The 21709-nt window shown below is 43.2% G+C and overlaps 1 protein-coding gene across 1 annotated transcript in view; it reads left to right on the top strand.

The window, feature by feature from the left end:
* Positions 1 to 17172, top strand: part of LOC121541500 (tubulin polyglutamylase TTLL11) — a 47772-nt gene extending 30600 nt beyond the window's left edge. The window contains exons 8-10 of the mRNA XM_041850562.1: positions 11805 to 12032; positions 12265 to 12371; positions 15223 to 17172. Of these exons, the coding sequence (XP_041706496.1) occupies positions 11805 to 12032; positions 12265 to 12371; positions 15223 to 15593 (706 nt within the window). The 3' untranslated portion in view covers positions 15594 to 17172. The remainder of the gene's footprint in view (positions 1 to 11804; positions 12033 to 12264; positions 12372 to 15222) is intronic.
* Positions 17173 to 21709: the final 4537 nt, after the last annotated feature.

Raw genomic sequence — 21709 nt, 5'->3', positions numbered from 1 at the left:
ACTGAGTGACTTTCACTTTTACTTGAGTAATTTTCTATGAAGGTATCTTTACTTTTAATCAAGTATGACAATTGGGTACTTTTTCCACCACTGTCGGACACCTTTGGGATGAATTGGAACGCCGACTGCGAGCCAGTTCTAATCGCCCAACATCAGTGCCCAAGTTCACTAATGCTCTTGTGGCTGAATGGAAGCAAGTTCCAACATCTAGTGGAAAGCCTTCCCAGAAGAGTGGAGGCTGTTATAGCAGCAAAGGGGGGGGCAACTCCATATTAATGCCCACGATTTTGTAATGAGATGTTTGACGAGCAGGTGTCCACATACTTTAGTCATGTAGTGTATCTGAATCTCAAATGAATAGGATGTCTGTTTTTGAGATGGAAGGAGCGAGGAACCAAGTGACCGTTGCAAACAAAATATAGAGGCAAATTAAAAGTTAGAAATAGAGAGAGGGAAAGACATTGGTGAGGTTTGTCAGGAGGGAGTGAGAGAGGGTGCGAAACAGCCAGGATGAATAATGACGGTACGACCGACACCCAGAGAGAGGTAGAATGGAGAGGTTTGATGGTATCACTAACACACTCAGACATGCAGCACTCTCACCTAGCACATTAATCCTTCAGCACAGACTGTATTACGCTGAGCTACGGTGAGCTGAGGTGTGTGTCGCGGTGAGCTACTGCATGTGTCATGAGTCGGAACGAGATGTGTGTGTGTGTGTGTGTGTGTGTGTGTGTGTGTGTGCCTCCTCCCATCCCAACCTACAGGAAGCTTTATCTGACTCTAAAACCCACTTCACTCACCAGCACGGGGGCGACCAGGGCTACGTGTGTTCCCCTATCCTCATCACGCTGTATACAAACTGCATCAGCAGGCACCCCAACAACTACGTGGTTAAGTTCTCAACGACACCGCTGTCCTCGTGCTCTTAAACAAAGGCTCTGACACCAACGGCCACAGGGCAGAGATCAAAGGATTCGTCAGATGGTGTGATGAACATCACCTACAACTGAATGTGAAAAAATCCCCAGAGGAGATGATCCTTAACCCTAAGTCCATTGGGGACCACAGCCCCATAGTGGTGCACAGAGAGAACGTTGAGCAGGTGAACTCCGACATGTACCTGGGGGTCCACATTGACATTGGGCTGTGCTGGCGCACCGTTGCGGAGAGCGTGTGCTCACGCATCCAGCAGCGCTTGCACTTCCTGCGTCAACTTCGGGTCTATGGAGTCAACCAGAAGATCATGCTCCTCTTCTACATATCCACCATTGAGTCAATCCTACGCTACGGCATTATTACATGGTTTGGTAACCTGACAGTGCAGCTCAAAGCCCAAATCTTGAGATTGACCAAGACAGCAGGGAAGATTATAGGCATGACACTTTCCTCCTCTCTCCAATACATTTTTGAGGAGACCATTATCAGAAAGGTCATATGGGACCCCATACATGCACTGAACACAGAGTTCCAGCCATCGAGGAGGTGTTATAGGGTGCCTATATGCAGGCTAAACAGATATAAACATTTGTTTGTACCCCTGTCAATAAAACCACTTAACAGCAGGGGAGAAATCGAGACAGACGAGGGAGTCGGCAATGACGGACTGGAGCCTGTAGGCCTTCATCATGTGGATCTGCCACCTAGTCACAGCCTTGCCTGACATGAACTTATTATTTTTTTGTGTTGGTGTGGAGGGGGGTGTATGATGGGGTGTTATCCTCAATTGATTTTATGTATTTGTGTATTTACACTACCGGTCAAAAGTTTTAGAACACCTACTCATTCAAGGGTTTTTCTTTATTTTTACTATTTTCTACATTGTAGAATAATAATGAAGATATCAAAACTATGAAATAACACATATGGTATCATGTATGCACTCACTAACTGTAAGTCGCTCTGGGTAAGAGCGTCTGCTAAATGACTAAGATGGAAGATGGATGTAGTAACCAAAAAAGTGTTAAACAAATCAAAATATATTTGAGATTTGAGATTCTTCAAATAGCCACCCTTTGCCTTGATGACAGCTTTGCACACTCTTGGCATTCTCTCAACCAGCTTCATGAGGTAGTCACCTGGAATGCATTTCAATTAACAGGTGTGCCTTCTTAAAAGTTAATTTGTGGAATTTCTTTCCTCCTAAATGCGTTTGAGCCAATCAGTTGTGTTGTGACAAGGTAGGGGGGTATACAGAAGATAGCCCTATTTGGTCAAATACTTTTAAAAATATATTTTGATTTGTTTAACACTTTTTTGGTTACTACATGATTCCATATGTGTTATTTCATAGTTGTGATGTATTCACTATTATTCTACAATGTAGAAAATAGTTTTTAAAAAATAAAGAAAACCCTTTGAATGAGTAGGTGTTCTAAATATTTTGACCGGTAGTGTATGTGGGAGCAGCAGCATTCTCTATTGTCCAAGGGGACAATAAAGTATATGTTCTGGCCATTCCCCTAATTTCGAGGACCATTTGTAGGGTTTCCTGTGTATTTGCTCTGGTTCTGTTTGGATCTGCTCTAGTTTTCTTGTTGCCGGGCTGATTGATCCCATTAAAGATTCAGATGCCATTCACTCAGTTTCCCTTTCCCCATAAAAAATGAAGCAAACTGCCCACTGATGGGCAGAAATACCACCTTTGTGGAGCTGGGCGACAGGAGCCTTTTCTCTAATTGTAAAACTCCTGGAAAAGGTGAGGCTGAGCCAACTGGCAGAAGACCCATAGTAAGGAAGACTGTCTTTCATCAAGCCAAACCTAGATTACACTGACTGCCTAGTGACAAATTCACACGATCCTGCATCCTCACTCTTTTTCCCAACACTCCTATTCAACTTCAATAGGATGCTTCAGCCTAAATCTGTTATTTCATCTTTTAAATCCACCTTTTCCCACCCAGTGAAGGCTCCGATTCAGACAAGGAGAAAATCAGTCAGCTGCACAACAGAGTTGTTTATCGTGATCAATGCTATTTTCTCCTCTCTGTATTCATGTTGGTTAGTGGAGGGTGAATATTCAAGAAGTTGCTGTGAGAAAGCAGAAAGTAGAATATAGATTATTTTAGGTCCTTAGCTGGCTACGGTTGGCTTGGCAGGGAGTGTTTTGGAAACGCTAGCTGCTGGTTAAACCCTTTCTGCAGTGTGACAGCAGGTTTAAGAGTTATGTGGCCACTCTGCTACCACCACAGCAATGTCAGAGGAGAGGATGGAGCGGGAGAGATGTGGGAGGGAGAAAGGGATTTGGGAAGGCTAGGGAGAGCGAGATGGAGTGGATGACAGGAGAGTGGATGGATAAAGGGTGGGAATGAGGTTGTTTCTTCCCAGTCATTGATTAGCTGTAGTTCAGCTCTGGGAGGGCTTAGTGGTTACCCTTTCCAAAGGACAGACCTCTCTCTCTCCTCTCTCTCTCTCGCTCTCGCGCGCTCAAATTTAATTTGCTTTATTGGCATAACGTAACAATGTACATATTGCCAAAGCTTACTTTGGATATTTACAATATTAACATAATTACAATAATAATAATAATCTATATTGTCAATGGGACAACAATAACCAAGGGTCAAAATAACCATTGAACAATAACAATATAGAGGACATGTGCAGGTTGGTTGGTCTGTCAGACACTGTCCCTCATCTTATGGCAGGCAGCAATGTAGTGCGCTGCCAACCCACAGCTCTCTGTGTCCTCCCCCAACAGGACGGATAGCCTATTCTCATCAGAGAGGTCTTGGAAACCTTGAAAAATGGTTTCAAATTTGGGGAAATGACACTAATTGTTTAATCTTTTTTACATTTTGTCAGGAAATGCAGCTCTGTTTCAGGTTCTGCTGTGGTGCAGTGGTTGCACAGCCTTTCCTCTACAGGGAGCCAGGTTTTCCTGTGCCTACCCTTCTCAATGGCAAGGTTGTGCTCACTGAGCCTGTACTTTGTCAAGGTTTTTCTAAGGTTTTGATCAGTAACCATGGTCAAATAGTTAGCCACGGTTTACTGTCGATTTAGGGCCAGATAGCACTGCATTTTACTTTGTGCTTGTGTTTCCCAATAAGCAATGTAGTTTTGTTTTGACTGTTTTGTAATTTGGTTTATTCTGATTGATTGGATGTTCTGGTCCTGAGGCTTCAGTGTGTTAGTAGAACAGGTTTGTGAACTCAGCCCCAGGACCAGCTGGATGAGGGGACTCTTTTCTTTGCTCAGCTCTTGGCATTGCAGGGCTCGCTAATGATATGAGAGGTGGTCACTGTATTTTAGATGTTTCCTGAACTTAATTGGTATTTTTTTAGTTTTTATTATTAGTGGAAATTGGCCTAATTCTGCCCTGCATGCATTGTTTGTAGTTTTCCTCTGGACATGTAGGAGAATCTTACAGAACTCTGCATGCAAGGTTTCAATGGGGTGTTTGTCCCATTTGGTGAAACCTTGTTTTGCAAGTGGACCCCACACCTCGCTGCCATAAAGTGCAATTGGTTCAATGACACATTCAGTTAGTTTAGCCCAATTTTAATAGGTATATCAAATTGAATTTGTTTTTTAATGGCGTAGAATGCCCTGCGTACTTTCTCTCTCAGTTCATTCACTACATCATTAAGGTGTCCAGTCGAGCTTATATTTAAACCTAAGTAATTGTAGTGTGTGCAGTACTCTATATATTTTGTACCAATTGAGAACTTTGGTCTAATTCCCTGAGATCTTAATCTTCTCTGGAAAATCATTATTTTAATATTTTTGTGGCCAGTTCTGGCAGTACTGCTCTAGCAGGTCCAGGCTCTGCTGTAGGCCATGTGCTGTGGGTGACAGCAGGCACAGGTCATCTGCGAAGAGCAGGCATTTAACCTCTGAATTGTGGAGACTAACACCAGGGGCTGAGGATTTTTCTAGAATAGTGGCCAATTCGTTGATGTAAATATTGAAGAGTGCAGGGCTCAGATTGCAACCCTGGCAAAGGCCCCGCCCCTGGTTAAAGAATTCTGTTATTTTCTTGCCGATTTTGATGCTGCACGTATTGCCAGTATATATTGATTTAATTATGTCATATGTTTTACCCCCTACACCATTTTCAATAACTTTGTAGAACAGTCCTGTATGCCAAATAGAATCAAATGCTTTTTGGAAGTCGATAAAGCAAGCGTACATTTTGGTATTAGTTTGGTGGACATGTTTATCTATCAGGGTGTGTAGGGTGTAAATATGATCGGTTGTGCGACATTTTGGTATAAATCCAATTAGGCTTTTACTCAATGTGATCAGACAGAGGTGTTAGTGGCTTGACGGTGAATGAGCTGAGAGAGAAAGGGTCAATGTCTGTAATCATATAGTCTACTGTGCTGTGGCCAAGAGGTGAGCAATAGGTGAATCTCCCCAGAGTCCCCCCGTAACCTACCATTGAGAAAGTACAAACCCAGGCTTCGATAGAGCTGCAACATATCCCTTCCATTTTTGTTGATGGTGCTGTCACTGTTGTTTCTATGGGGGAGATTAAGACAGTTAGAAACAGTATGGCCTCTAATAAAGCTGTCCCTTTGTGTGGTCGTTAGATCAGGTAGTGTTCCTGTGCGCGCATTTGTGTCCCTGGGCCTGGAAATGGCACGTCTCTTCCTCAAGGGTAGGGATATATATTGCGCAAAGGAACAAACATCTTTCTGTCAGTACAAGTTCTTTTTTCAGTTTAAACCAAATGTGGTATTTACCAATTTTGAGGGGATCAATTACATTTTGTAGATGGATTTGTACCAAATGATCAATCCTCCAGAGTCTCTGCCTCTATTGACAGAGCTGTGTTTCTGTGACGGCACAATTACCTCTCTGTAGCCTGTGGGACAGTGAGTGTCAATGTCTGCCTTACACCATGTCTCTTGCAGAATGATGACGTCAACATCTTTTGAAGATTTTTTTTTAAACTCCAGTGCTAAACTCTTCAGTCCAAAGGTTGATGAGTTTAGGCCCTGAATGTTCCACATGGTAACTGACAGTGATTTCATGTTGCAAAAAGAAAGAACAGCACTGTCAAAAATACAGTAACTACTAAGTTGTTAAGAGTGAGATAAACAGGATAACAGCAAACATTTGTTCTGTTTATATATAATATATATACACACAGTACCAGTCAAGTTTGGACACACCTACTCATTCAAGGTTTTTCTTTATTTTTACTATTTTTTACATTGTAGAATAATAGTGAAGACATCAAAACTATGAAATAACACATATGGAATCATGCAAATAGCCACCCTTCGCCTTGATGACAGCTTTGCACACTCTTGGCATTCTCTCAACCAGCTTCATGAGGTAGTCACCTGGAATGCATTTCAATTAAAAGGTGTGCCTTCTTAAAAGTTAATTTGTGGAATTTATTTCCTTATTAATGCGTTTGAGACAATCAGTTGTGTTGTGACAAGGTAGGAGGGGTATACAGAAGATAGCCCTATTTGGTAAAAGACCAAGTCCATATTATGGCAAGAACAGCTCAAATAAGCAAAGAGAAACGACAGTCCATCATTACTTTAAGAGATGAAGGTCAGTCAATACGGAACATTTCAAGAACTTTGAAGGTTTCTTCAAGTGCAGTCGCAAAAACCATCAAGCACTATGATGAAACTGGCTCTCATGAGGACCGCCACAGGAATGGAAGACCCAGAGTTACCTCTGCTGCAGAGGATAAGTTCATTTGAGTTACCAGCCTCAGAAATTGCAGCCCAAATAAATGCTTCACAGAGTTAAAGTCACAGACACATCTCAACATCAACTGTTCAGAGGGGACTGTGTGAATCAGGCCTTCATGGTCGAATTGCTGCAAAGAAACCACTACTATAGGACACCAATAAGAAGAAGAGACCTGCTTGGGCCAAGAAACACGAGCAATGGACATTAGACCGTTGGAAATGTGTACTTTGGTCTGGAGTCCAAATTGCAGATTTTTGCATTTTCCACCGTAAAGCATGGAGGAGGTGGTGTTATGGTGTGGGGGTGCTTTGCTGGTGACACTGTCTGTGATTAATTTAGAATTCAAGGCACACTTAACCAGCATGTCTACCACAGCATTCTGCAGCGATACGCCATCCCATCTAGTTTGGGGTTAGTGGGACTATCATTTGTTTTTCAACAGGACAATGACCCAGCACACCTCCAGGCTGTGTAAGGGCTATTTTACCAAGAAGGAGAGTGATGGAGTGCTGCATCAGATGACCTGGCCTCCACAATCCCCCGACCTCAACCCAATTGAGATGGTTTAGGATGAGTCGGACGGCAGAGTGAAGGAAAAGCAGCCAACAAGTGCTCAGCATATGTGGGAACTCCTTCAAGACTGTTGGAAAAGCATTCCAGGTGAAGCTGGTTGAGAGAATGCCAAGAGTGTGCAAAGCTGTCGTCAAGGCAAAGGGTGGCTATTTGAAGAATCTCAAATATAAAATATATTTTGGTTTGTTTAACACTTTTTTGGTTACGACATTATTCCATATGTGTTATTTCATAGTTTTGATGTCTTCACTATTATTCTACAATGGAGAAAATTCTAAAAATAAAGAAAAACCCTTGAATGAGTGCGTGTCCAAACGTTTGACTGGTACTATGTGTGTGTGTGTGTATATATACAGTGGGGGAAAAAAGTATTTAGTCAGCCACCAATTGTGCAAGTTCTCTCACTTAAAAAGATGAGAGAGGCCTGTAATTTTCATCATAGGTACACGTCAACTATGACAGACAAAATGAGGAGAAAAAATCCAGAAAATCACATTGTAGGATTTGTAATGAATTTATTTGCAAATTATGGTGGAAAATAAGTATTTGGTCAATACCAAAATTTTCTCAATACTTTGTTATATACCCTTTGTTGGCAATGACACAGGTCAAAAGTTTTCTGTAAGTCTTCACAAGGTTTTCACACACTGTTGCTGGTATTTTGGCCCATTCCTCCATGCAGATCTCCTCTAGAGCAGTGATGTTTTGGGGCTGTCGCTGGGCAACACGGACTTTCAACTCCCTCCAAAGATTTTCTATGCGGTTGAGATCTGGAGACTGGCTAGGCCACTCCAGGACCTTGAAATGCTTCTTACGAAGCCACTCCTTCGTTGCCCGGGCGGTGTGTTTGGGATCATTGTCATGCTGAAAGACCCAGCCACGTTTCATCTTCAATGCCCTTGCTGATGGAAGGAGGTTTTCACTCAAAATCTCACGATGCATGGCCCCATTCATTCTTTCCTTTACACGGATCAGTCGTCCTGGTCCCTTTGCAGAAAAACAGCCCCAAAGCATGATGTTTCCACCCCCATGCTTCACAGTAGGTATGGCGTTCTTTGGATGCAACTCAGCATTCTTTGTCCTCCAAACACGACGAGTTGGGTTTTACCAAAAAGTTATATATTGGTTTCATCTGACCATATGACATTCTCCCAATCCTCTTCTGGTTCATCCAAATGCACTCTAGCAAACTTCAGACGGGCCTGGACATGTACTGGCTTAAACAGGGGGACACGTCTTGCACTGCAGGATTTGAGTCCCTGGCGGCGTAGTGTGTTACTGATGGTAGGCTTTGTTACTTTGGTCCCAGCTCTCTGCAGGTCATTCACTAGGTCCCCCCGTGTGGTTCTGGGATTTTTGCTCACCGTTCTTGTGATTATTTTGACCCCACTGGGTGAGATCTTGCGTGGAGCCCCAGATCGAGGGAGATTATCAGTGGTCTTGTATGTCTTCCATTTCCTAATAATTGCTCCCACAGTTGATTTCTTCAAACCAAGCTGCTTACCTATTGCAGATTCAGTCTTCCCAGCCTGGTGAAGGTCTACAATTTTGTTTCTGGTGTCCTTTGACAGCTCTTTGGTCTTGGCCATAGTGAAGTTTGGAGTGTGACTGTTTGAGGTTGTGGACAGGTGTCTTTTATACTGATAACAAGTTCAAACAGGTGCCATTAATACAGGTAACGAGTGGAGGACAGAGGAGCCTCTTAAAGAAGAAGTTACAGGTCTGTGAGAGCCAGAACTCTTGCTTGTTTGTAGGTGACCAAATACTTATTTTCCACCATAATTTGCAAATAAATTCATTAAAAATCCTACAATGTGATTTTCTGGATTTTTTTCCCTAAATTTGTCTGTCATAGTTGACGTGTACCTATGATGAAAATTACAGGCCTCTCTCATCTTTTTAAGTGGGAGAACTTGCACAATTGGTGGCTGACAATACTTTTTTTCCACACTGTATATATATATATATATATATTCCTATTCATTGAACAAGTAAACTTTTTTAGTACAATGTGTGCGTGTGCGAATTTAGTGCAGATGTATTGGAGGAGCTGTTTAATCTCACTCAATCCTACAGGGTCCTCCTGTCCTCTGAGGACCTCCGCGTAGCTGCGCTGGTCCTGCTGCTGGGCCCTGTGGAGTGGAGGGAGGCCAGGTCTGGGCCGGGGGGCTTCCTCTCTGATAATTGATTTGTGTTTGAGAGAGGTTGTAGAGAGCAGATCGGTCATGTTGTTTTCAGGGCCTGTCGAATAGTATAGTTATATAATTATCGGTATAGCTCTCTCTCTCTCTCTTTCGCTCTCTGCTTTTCACGTCTGCAGCATTCGTAAGCTCACAGGGACAGAATATGTTTTCCACTTCTGTCTTATTCTCTGCCTTATTCTGCCGTCTGTCATTCATCAAAGCATGGTACACAATACATAAAGGTCAAATAGAATGGGTAACGTCAAATAGAAAGGTATTCCTAGAGAACTGTCTTGAGACAGAATGGGTTCAAACTGAGTCTGACATAAAAACATGACAGTTAATCTGAGTGAGCAGAGGGATGAGGTGTTTCTCTCTCGCTCTCTCGCTCTCCATTCTTTTTCTAAGTCATGAATGTCAAGTGCTATCTATTCTCCTGAGCAGCAGCAGGCCACTCAGAGCTCAACACTAATTGTTCTCCAATCTGCCACTACAGCTCTGCTCAACACTACTGAATATCCTCCACAGCCAACACTATCTGAGTGTTTATGAATGGCTCACATAGGGGAGCTTGAGGGATTTATGTGTGTGTGTGTGTGTCCTGTCTCCTTCCAGCATGTGTGAATGCATTAACCCACTCTTAGTTCTTAACCAGGGCAGCCCAAAACTCCTAATTACCTAGCATAGCTAGCACTGAACAACCTACCTCTGTCTTTCTGAACTTCCTTCTTTTAAGTTCTTACACCGCTTCTAAAAGGGTGAGATGGGTTCGCCCCTCTGATGGAACACGTGGGTGATTTGTTCCACTTCAACTGAAGGAGCAGAACAGCAATATGTTCTTTTTGTTTTTAAAAACATTACAGTTTTTCCCCACTGTGCTGCTGATTTGTAGAATTCGGTATCCTGTAGAGATGAAGGTGAGGTAATATGCAGGGAGAGTTCGGGTTGGATAGGAGAGAAAGAGGAGAGAGGGTTGGAGATTGCTTTGTAAGCTCAAATGTTTTGTTCTTGGGAAGTCGTACTCTGCTCTCCTGTTTTCAATTGTGTTTGTGACTGGTTTTCCAGATTGGCTTTACTTTTCTGTTGACGTTGTCCTTTGTTCATTAAACACAAGTGTACTTCAGCATATTCAGGCGTTGTATAGGAGAGGAATAAAGATCTAACCTACAGCAAGTTAAACCAGAGTGCTGAGAGTGCTACCTCATTTGTCCTCTGTGTGCGGGTTCCTTCACCTGTGTATGTGTATGTGTGTGTGTGTGTGTGTGTGTGTGTGTGTTTGTGCGCGCTCTTTCACCTGTGTGTGCTGCGGGCCGTGCGTGCATTATCATAATGATTCGCACAGTGGGCCAATGGTGGTAAACCCCTGCTCCCTCTCTGAGGACATGAGAGCACCTCTAGAAGGATGGTGGGATGAACTCTTGCGCTCTGTCCTCTCTGGCCCTCTCTCTCCTCCCCTCGGCCCCCTCTTCCTCCCCTGCCTCGAGGACTAATTGAAAGTAAGGCGTGTGGCCTGCATCACATTAACATAATTCAGAAATAATTGCTTTTGAACCTTAAGAATGTTATGTTGTTCCCCCTCTCTCCCCTTCTCTCTCCTCCTCTCCCTGGGTCTCCTAAGACAGGCCTTGACGTCTGGCTAAGGCCCAGGAACAGAGAGGAGAGCTTAACATCTTCCTCTCTTCACCACATAGTTTCTGTCTTGTTTGTAGTCCGTCTGGTTGCTGGCCTTTGCGACGTGTGTGTGTGTGTGTGTGTGTGTGTGGGCCAGCCATGAGTAGATGAGTGTGTTATCTGCTCCAGTGAAGAGCCACAGCACAGTGCTTGTATAGACCGATGATTTCATCTCCCGGCAGAGCTGTAGAAGGGCAGAGCGCAGTGAAACCTTCCATCCATATATCCTTACCTTCTGTCCTCTTCCTCCTCCTTCACCCCCTCCTTTTCCTCCTGCTCCACTGTCCTCCTCCTCCTCCCCTCTCTCTCTCCCGCCATCCTCCTCCTCCTCCTCTCCAGTATACCAGCTGACTCATTAGGCTGGCCTTATGCTCCTATGTCCAGAAGGACTATAGAGGCCATTACTCAGCCCTGCTGCCTGGGCACATAGGGTCACACACAGACACAGCACCAGTGTCACTATAGACGTCTACACAAGATGGATACCGCTCTTATTCACTCATAGATCACCTCCTATCAACACACAATTCCCCTAAATAACCGCTCTCTCGCTCTCTCGTGCTCTCGCTCTCTCTCTCTCGCTCTCTCTCATTCTCTCAATCTATCTATGTCTTCTCTCTCACACACACACACACACACACACACACACATCTGATCTCTGTAGAATAGGTGAGTGTAGTGGATACATAGACTTCCCATCAATAACCCTCCCCCCAGGTCCTACCCAGAGCACCAGCAGGAGGAGATGTTGGGGTCACCAGTGAGGGGGCCTGGGGAGGAGGGGCGTGTCCTGCCCTCTATGTGTCTGAAGCAGGTGTTCCCTAAGTACACCAAGCAATTCAGCTACCTGCGGACCGTGGAGCGCATCACTGCCCTCTTCCTGCGCTTCCTTGGGGTCAAGGGCAACATGCGCCTGGGGCCCACTGGCTTCAGAACCTTCATCAGGTACTAGTTCAGAGTCAGAGAGCTTACATTGGTATGCGCGTGTGTGTATCTGTCTTTTAAGTGTGCTTATTGTCAATTCGTTCCTTAGCATGGTGCTTTTTAATAAGTAACCTATTTTGTCAGTTGTATCAAGCAATTCAGCTTCTTGGCTGCCAATTGTGCGTTGGGCTTTTTTATAGTCAATGAAACCATAGGCTACATAAAACCATTATATCCATCTGTCTGTGTGTAGGAACTGTAAACTGAGCAACAGTCACTTCTCCATGGCGACTGTGGATATCCTCTACATTGACATCACACGACGCTGGGCCGGCATGCTGCCTGACTCCAGAGAAGCAGGTAACCCTCCAGCCAGTCACCTCTCACACAGTCCACCAATCACTAGTCACCTCTCACACAGCCCACCAATCACCAGTCACCTTTCACACAGCCCACCAGTAACAACAAAACATAATTGTGTTAGCCCGCTGAACTAAATATTAAGCATTCGTTCGGTGAGCTAATGCTAGTCTTCAGGTCTCCGGCAGAACTAGCTGTGACCTTTAGAATTGGCCAGGTTTTATTTTTGACTCTAACTGTTCATGGAATCCCCTCTCACATCATTGAAATGAGCTCACAGCGTAGAGTGACAACATTTGTGAGAGTATCCACTATGAATAATTCACCAGCTTCCACCTGAAAATATGCAGAGGGGGCAGGAGGATGAGGAAGAGGAAGCAGCGGGAGGAAGAGAGGGGTGCAGCGGGTACGATTGATTGAATGCTGTTCCAGGGTTTCCTCTTGTGGGGCTCGGCTGGCATGGAGGGACTGTTTTTAGCGGTGCACAACTCGAGGAGTTGTGAGCTGAATATTTGGTTCCAGCCCAAAATCGGGGTGAGAATTTGGTCATTACCCCTACGGGTAATAGGAAAACAGAGCCAATCTCTCTCTGATGATTGGGTCGCAGTGTTGGGGAGGGTGGAGTGTAGGTATGGGTAGGGATAAGGCAAGTATTTTATTATTAATAATAAAGGTTTGTGTTTTGGGAAGAGAAGCGCTGACTCAGGACTTTAGCTGAATGCTAAAAGCCCCTTATCACCTCAGAAGAAAGTCTCTCTCTCTCTCTCTCTCTCTCTCTCTCTCTCTCTCTCTCTCTCTCCTCTCTCTCTCTCCCCCCCTCTCTCCTCTCTCTCTCTCTCTCTCTCTCTCTCTCTCTCTCTCTCTCTCTCTCTCTCTCTCTCTCTCTCTCTCTCTCTCTCTCTCTCTCTCTCTCTTTACTTTGTGACTTTATAGGAAAATAACTCTCTCCCTCCCTTTAATCCTTGTTTTTCACTTTCTTCACGCTTTTCACCCCCTCATCCTAATGTTTTATTGAGAACCACAGCAAAGTTTGATGAAACTTGGTGTAAATAGCAGAGTAAAAGCTAGAATAAATGGTGTGCAAAGTGCAAGTACTGTATATTAAAGAGATGTAGTGTACCTATCTGGATGGTGTGTGTCTGGGTGGGTGCTGGTTGTTTAAGTTTAGGACAGTCATCGCTCCTGTGTGTATTGGTTAGGTTGATTTATGAGTTTGACATCTTGATGTGGAAACCTAGAGAGTAGTCTATGAACTGACTACTCTTTAACAAGTTCCACTGAAATATGTACAAAAAACGTTTACTTAAAGAGCAGTGCAGATGCAAAGTGTGGTAACAGAATGACGGTTTGTGCTGTATGTTCTGTCATTCTGTTACCAAACTTTGAAAATGTTCACTGGACTTTGTTAAAAGTAGTCCTTGTGCATAGAGTTATGTGGTTTGTTTAACTTTGCAATCATTGCTTTTTGTTTGAAATACATTTTAAAGTGAAAATCTGAGTCGCAGCATAGTTCTGTTACCGTGGAATTGCCCTGTGGTTTGTTATTACACTGAACAAAAATATAAACACAACATGTTAAGTGTTGGTCCCATGTTTCACGAGCTGAAATAAAAGATCCTTGAAATGTTCCATACGCACAAAAAGCTAATTTCTCTTGAATTTTGCGCACACATTTGTTTACATCCCTGTTAGTGAGCATTTCTCTTTTGCCAAGATAATCCATCCACCTGACAGGTGTGGCATATCAAAAAGCTGATTAAACAGCATGATCATTACACAGGTGCACCTTGTGCTGGGGACAATAAAAGGCCACTCTAAAATGTGCAGTTTTGTCACACAACGGAATGCCACAGATGTCTAAAGTTTTGAGGGAGCGTGCAATTGGCATGCTGACTGCAGGAATGTCCACCAGAGCCGTTGCCAGAGAACTGAATGTTCATTTATCTGCTATAAGCCGCCTCCAACGTTGTTTTAGAGAATTTGGCAGTATGTTCAACCGGCCTCACAACCGCAGACCACGTGTATGGCGTCGTGTGGGTGAGCGGCGGTTTGCTGATGTCAACGTTGTGAACAGAGTGCCCCATGGTGGTGGTGGGGTTATGGTATAGGCAGGCATAAGCTACGGACAACGAACACAATTACATTTTATCGATGGCAATTTGAATGCACAGAGATACCGTGACGAGATCCTGAGGCCCATTGTCGTGCCATTCATCCACCGCCATCACCTCCTGTTTCAGAATGATAATGCACGGCCCCATGTCACAAGGATCTGTACACAATTCCTGGAAGCTGAAAATTGCCCAATTCTTCCATGGCCTGCATACTCACCAGACATGTTTGACATAATCTGGATCGACGTGTACGACAGTATGTTCCAGTTCCCGCCAATATACAGCAACTTCGCATAGCCATTGAAGAGGAGTGGGACAACATTCCACAGGCCTGTTCAACTCTATGCGAAGGAGATGTGTCGTGCTGCATGAGGCAAATGGTCACACCAGATACTGACTGGTTTTCTGATCCACGCCCCTACATTTTTTAAAAGGTATCTGTGACGAACAGATGCATATCTGTATTCCCAGTCATGTGAAATCCATAGATTAGGGCCTAATGAATTTATTTAAATTGAATGATTTCCTTATATAGAAATCGTTTTATATTTTTGTATAGTTAATCAATATTGGAGAGTGACTCACTCAAGTATCAGTGAGAATCATTTTGATTCATGGCAAATACTCTCTCTCTCTTCCACCTCCCTGTTTCCTCCCTTTCCTGCTCTCCGCTCACCCTTCCCCCTCTCTCTTTCTCCCTCTCCACCACATCTCTTCTATTCATCTCCTCCTCTCAGGGATGGGTCTGCAGGCATTTGTGGAGGCCTTCTTCTACCTGGCCCAGCGCAGGTTTAAGTCTCTTCCCCTGAGGGAGCAGGTGGTGTCCCTGCTGGAGGTGTGTGAGGCTCAGCTGGACAACCAGGGAAAAGGGGATCTTGGAGGAGCTCTACCCGAGGACAGCACCTCTTCCACCAGGCGCTCTGTAAGCTGCAGCAGGACCCAGCCAGGCAGGTCTCACCACCCCCACCATACGTCGACCTCCACCCCAGGCCAGGCCCTGTCGGCCCCCCAGCTCTGCTCCCCGGCCACCCCGCGCAGGGCCTCGTCCCAAGATTACAGGCTGCATCAGAGACTACGGCCCACACACAAGGGCAATGTAGAGAACTGACCTTACTAGAGGCTAAGGAGCTATACTCCTACACACTCCTAACAGAGGAACACAAAGACTGGCTCAAATTCCCCCAGGGGGTCCTGTCGAGAGAAGAGACACAGATTGTTGGGAGCTGACCTCAGAGGCTCACCTCCATGAGGCCTGTTCTGTAATTCATAAATTTTACTTAAGAAGAGGAGGGAGTCCACAGGGGGGTTGAGGAAGTGGGAGAACAAGGGATGGAGGTATGGAGGGAGTGTATTTCCTCCGGTTGGAGTGTGTGTGTGTGTGTCAAGACAGGCCACTCAGGTCCAGAGGGGGAGATGGATGGTTGTAAGGCCCTGCTTGAGATGCACTTATTGATTAATAACTTCAGGGTAGGTTGTGTCTCGTTTAAGCCCTGTCGAGCAACCCACTGGGCAATCACACACACACACACACACACAAACACACACACACACACACGCTCTCTCTTCAGGGAAATCTGTACACATACTGCAGTTTTACACACAGTGTATGTTGCGTGTATGGATCTGAGCATTTGCACGATAGCTTTAGAACCTATAACATTTGCACAGATGTGAGTGTATGTGCACGTGTGTGTGTGTGTGTGTGCGTTTGCATGCATGTGTGTGTTTGTGTATTTGAGATAACGGCCATATAATGGCCAGTGGTACTGCCATTCGGCTGTTCCTGCTCACAGAACCAATCAGTGATGAGATGTCTCATCATTGTACCAAAGGGAAAAAGCCATCCTCCCAGACAGTTCTGCCCAATCACAAATCATCCCTTAGCCCAACAGTACCCCCTATGCACTGAAGGAGATCTGAGAAGATTGGATGGTATATAAGCAATATGGAAACAAACTCCACCCAGCCTATCTGAAGACAAAAGTGAAGTAAATAGTTAGTAATTCATTAATAGCCAATACCTATCATATCCTCTCAGATCTCCACAAGTGCGTAGGTTGTAGGGGCTATGGTTTGATTTAGGACTGGGCATTTCATAACAGCAGCTACTCCAATAACATAGCAGCCTTAGACAAACAGCAGTGAGAGAGAGAGAGATGGTTACTCAAAATGGCTGCCACATACCCAATATGAGCACATCTCCTTTGCTTTGACACCCTATACCCTTCATAGTACACTACATGGGGAATAGGGAGTTATTTGAGACAGAACCAGGGCTGTACCAGGAGAATTCTGTCATTCAACACTGCTTGTTTACAAATACTGTGTCATCCGTATCCATAGGAATGTTTTAATTGTATTTGATTTTGTTGTTCATTTTTCTCCACATAATTTATTCACGTCAGTGTCACCTATAGACAGTTGCTGCTTGCAGGAGAATGAAACTAAACACTAAAGCTATCATCTTGGTTCCTTCAGTACCATATGGGCTGTTGTTTGTTCACAAGACCATAACTACTGTAATGTATGTTCTTAATTAAGACTATAGACGTTTGCTCCATCATCTAATACTGTACTTCACCACAGCATCTGAGAATATAGATACTCAACCATAACCTCCATTGGGATGTACTGTAAGTCTGTTCATAGCACTGCAATACAGAATAAAGGACTGCATTTAAACCAGTTGAAAACAGTTTGTCTTGGTCTCTATGAATTAATACTTACATTTACATTTTAGTCATTTAGCAGACGCTCTTATCCAGAGCGACTTACAGTTAGTGAGTACATACATTTTTTTTTCACAATCTCCTAACTCCCAATAGGTTTTGAATGTGCAATGCATACACATATTTTCCTGTGCCAGTGTGGATGAAGGTGTGTGTGCATGCCTGTTTGTCATTGTGGTCTGGATGTGTGTGTTGGTGTGCTCTGTCCTTTCCCCCACCTGTGAGTGATGTTGTCTTTGTGCTCAGCAGCCGGTCACATTTGTCACAGCATCTGTCTGTGTGTGTGTAAGGCAGCCATACCCATCACTCTTGACCCAGGCTGATGGATTAGCAGGTGCTAAGTGGGGAATTCCGATCCGAGTTAATTGTGCGTAAAATGGAACTTACTTCCATTTCTATGTACTTTTCTTTCTACACGTATTCTGACCTTGAATTTAAGTATGAGAACAGCGTGCTATTCACCTGCTATTCGTTTGGGGTGGAGATTTAAGAAATGAATGTGTGGCGGAGGTGTGTAAAGGCGCCGAATTCACATCTTGACGTCATTCCCACCACCTTTACGCGCGATGGGCAACCAGTCGGTTCCAAGTGGAACAACATCTACTTTCTTTTTTCCCGATAGAAATAACACCATTCTCCATGCACTGTCATTTACGAATTGATAAGAGCTATTGATAATAGCTGGTAAATGAGTAAGCTTTTTGGATAAGGGGATTGTAAATATAAATGACAATTGTTTTAGATTTATTTCACCTTATGATCGCTGAAGACAAATGTGAAACCGTAATATGGTAGCAAACCGAAGCATATCAACATATCACTTTTTCCACAGTGACTTTTATGAAATGATGGCCTTATAGGCCTAACCTTGCAGGGATTACATTTGGAGACCCAAGCTATATGCTTCTGTAGCCATGCGCAAATGAATGACAGTATAGCGACAAACCTACCGAGTTGATTTGATTTATGATTTCTAGAATGTTTTAATTATATGCCCGGACTTTTCACTGCATTTGTTTTACAATTTGCATCATGTTAAATGTTAGCCACTATCGGTAGCCACTGTCAGTTATACCCACATAGCCTACATTTATAACTGTCATTTTAATGTTAATTTCCTTACATTTAGCGTCATTCCATTCCATTGTTATTTTACCTCTATTTCCTCTTTCACATTCATGTGGTTAGGCTAACGTATTACAAGTTGTGTAATAATGTAGCCTGTTTGAATTATTATGGAACACTCGTTTAAACCTGGAGCCTGGCACGGTTCATGACGGTTCACGACGACTGGACCGTTGTCATCACAGTTCCATAATTAGTGAGAATTATTAGTTGATTTATAGTACTACTGTTCAACCCCTATTGTACACTTTTCTCACCTTCCAATATTTAATTGATTGAACATTATTGAATATGGCAATTTTCTGGATGAATCAAACAACAATTTTTGTATTCGCCAATATATTTTGTGCATAAAAGCTCTCCAAAACATTTGTTTTATTCATAAATGTTTTCCTATCCCTAAATAATATACATTTTTTAATCTGCTGAAAAGGAGACTAATATGCATGTATTTACATGGATTTCTTTAATTGATCCCTAATATTCTGAATGGTTCTCTCCATATTCTTGTGAGTCTGTCGAAAATTCTAATTAAAGGTACACCAAATATAAAGGAATTGCTTTAGATAAATGTACTGAAAATCCTATTGAATGAAAACTCAGCAAGAAAATCTGTTGACAAGCAAGTTTTCAGTGGTTTAATTAAATGTATTCAGCACACTCAAGGGAACCACGACTGCAAAGCCTGTTAAGCACCTACATAAGGTAAGTCTGAATACCAACTACTGAGCAGCGTGTATGAAAGGCATACATTTCCTAAGTCTGAATCGGGCCTTAAGTGAGCCTCACGAGAGCAATTAAAGAGATCTCTGTGAAATAAGCATGACGAGGAGACATTATTAATGAGGTCCGTTCCCTACCCACTGACTTCTCCCTCCCCGCTAGCTCCCTGCTCCCTGCTGCTGGGCCTGAGTCAATGGAAATGCATACATGAATTAAATCAATTCAAAACCAACAGCCTTGGAAGTGTATGTGGACAGACAAGGCGTTATATGTTATAGGATGATGGTAATGCTCTGTTTTGCATCATTCTGGGCTGCCTGTGTCTAATCTGTGGTCCACAGCAGTGACTTGTGGTGAGGTCAATGGCTGAGTAGGCACTGGTTATGATCAAAACCAGATTTAAGGCTCTATTCAATCTGTATTGCAGAAGTGTTACAGATTGCACAATATAAATGTAAAGGTAATTTCCGATTAAGCCGACATACTGTATGCAGCTTTTACCGTGACTGCAGTCTCCGCTAACGTGGAAACATTACCTTTACATTTCAATCCCTCTGTAACACTGAACTTCCGCGATACGGATTGAATCGAGCCCTTAGTCACAAATAAACATTGATAAGGCCCAAGTTCACTATACAACAGATAGCGCTAACAACCAGAGTGACATAGGCTATTAACCGAAATTGACAAAAATGTTCACCAAATGTAAATACCAATGTAGCCAAGATAAAAAAATAAAAAAAAATTGCCTCCAATGGCAGCATATTTCATATCATCTGACAAAATGACAAACTGCTCAACTGAGCTCAGCCATAGACTGATGTAGCATCCACAGTTACAACCAATAGGTGGCACTAAAAGAGCAATATATGGACACATTTTATCTGAATAGTTTGCAACGCAAACGCCATAGCCTTCCACAATGGATTTACAATTCTTCCAATGCACCGCCGGGACACGCACACACGCACGCACGCACGCACATAATGATATGATTATGTGAAATATTATTACACACAAATATATAATAAATAAGGTTCTAACGGAATTTCCATATCAACAATCGAAATGACTGAAAAATGCAGTTCAAAATGTCAGTGTCTCATAAAAAAATTCTAGCTTGATAAATAAAATGCATCAAAAGGATTCTGTCTATTCTCATGTTTATTCAACAGTAGACTAACCCGCAAATTGCAAAAGAAAATGCATTTAGGCCTAACTTTACTTGTAAATTAAGTCCATTAGTCTGTCCTTCAGGGTGAACCTCTCATGACAGCGTTGTATGGCCAAATGATCAAACCTGGCTTTCATTTGAACACTGATATTGTCCAAAATGTTGTAAAACATTCCTCTCATCTCTGATCGGCTGTCTGCTCCGGGTTGCTTTGTCTGTCAGGCAGAGTGTGGTGCATTTCTCCTCAAACCGATCATAGAAAGTGTACAACTCTTGTCTCCGGGCATCCACAACTTTCATCGTGTCGCTGATACGTTCACAGCAGAACCCCATGTCCATTATTTTATTCTGCAGAACATGAAAGAGTGCATCAGTTTCGCTGAAAATCTCCCCATAGACCATCAGCAGAAACCGGTTGAGGCCTTTGACAGCCAGGTATCATATCCAGAGGCCTTGGGCAGTGTGTCCAGACACGGCGCCAGGATAAAGTGACTAAGGGGGCAGTTGACATTAATGCTGAATGTAGCTTATTCATGCAAAACTAAAATACTGAATAGTTTGGCCGACACAACTGCGAATGCGAATGAATGAATGCGAACAGAACAAAACAGCGGTAGACCTACTATAGGCCTATAAACCAAATATGACACAATCTATATTTAGGCTAGTTACATTAACAGTAAACAAATGCTGTAAACAAAAGGCAAATGCAAATAACCAAAACATAGCCTGCTACAGCCTACTACAATGAGATTACATTTACATTTACGTCATTTAGCAGACGCTCTTATCCAGAGTGGGACAACCACTTTACAATTTTATGCAGCCATGCACAGCTGTTTTGCCAAATAAATAGGCCTATAGGCCCGCTTCAAACATTGAAAATTGTGCCACTCATTAGTTCAACAACACGTTGCGATATGGCACAATACACTTCTGTGGCTCAACCCACCCATGTAATCAATTAAGCAATGCCGGCCTACCATTGCTGTATCACTTGCTTTGAGACAGTTCGAAGCAGAGTTTAGTTTGTCTTACAAAGATCTCAATGGTTTCATGATTTTCCAATATGTACAGTTCCATTTACAATCACGAAAAGCAATAGGCTACCAAGAAAACCATATAAATAGAATGTAGTCTATCTGTTTCTATGATCAAACATACCGATATGCAGCTATACCCAGGGGCATTGGAATGATATTGAATTCTGCTTATATCACGCTATACCACAACAAACATAAAATTTCAAATGCTGAGACCATTGAGTGCTTTTGACCAAGAAGTGACAGGTTGGCACGAAATCTCTGTTGTGCTCTATCAGCGCAATGGACAGCGCCCTACACACTAAGCAAGGCCGTTTTGGCAATGAAAACATAGGCTTGCCAAAGAAGTCTTTTCTATTCCATACCCTAGATTTTTGCTGAAAATGTCACCACTGGCTATACCACCATGATTTTGATCAAAACCAACCAG

Source organism: Coregonus clupeaformis, chromosome 27 (genome assembly GCF_020615455.1).
Source record: "Coregonus clupeaformis isolate EN_2021a chromosome 27, ASM2061545v1, whole genome shotgun sequence".
In the NCBI taxonomy this organism is placed as follows: domain Eukaryota; kingdom Metazoa; phylum Chordata; class Actinopteri; order Salmoniformes; family Salmonidae; genus Coregonus; species Coregonus clupeaformis.
The sequence above is the reverse complement of the archived record's forward strand: the minus strand, read 5'-3'. Positions and strand labels throughout refer to the sequence as shown.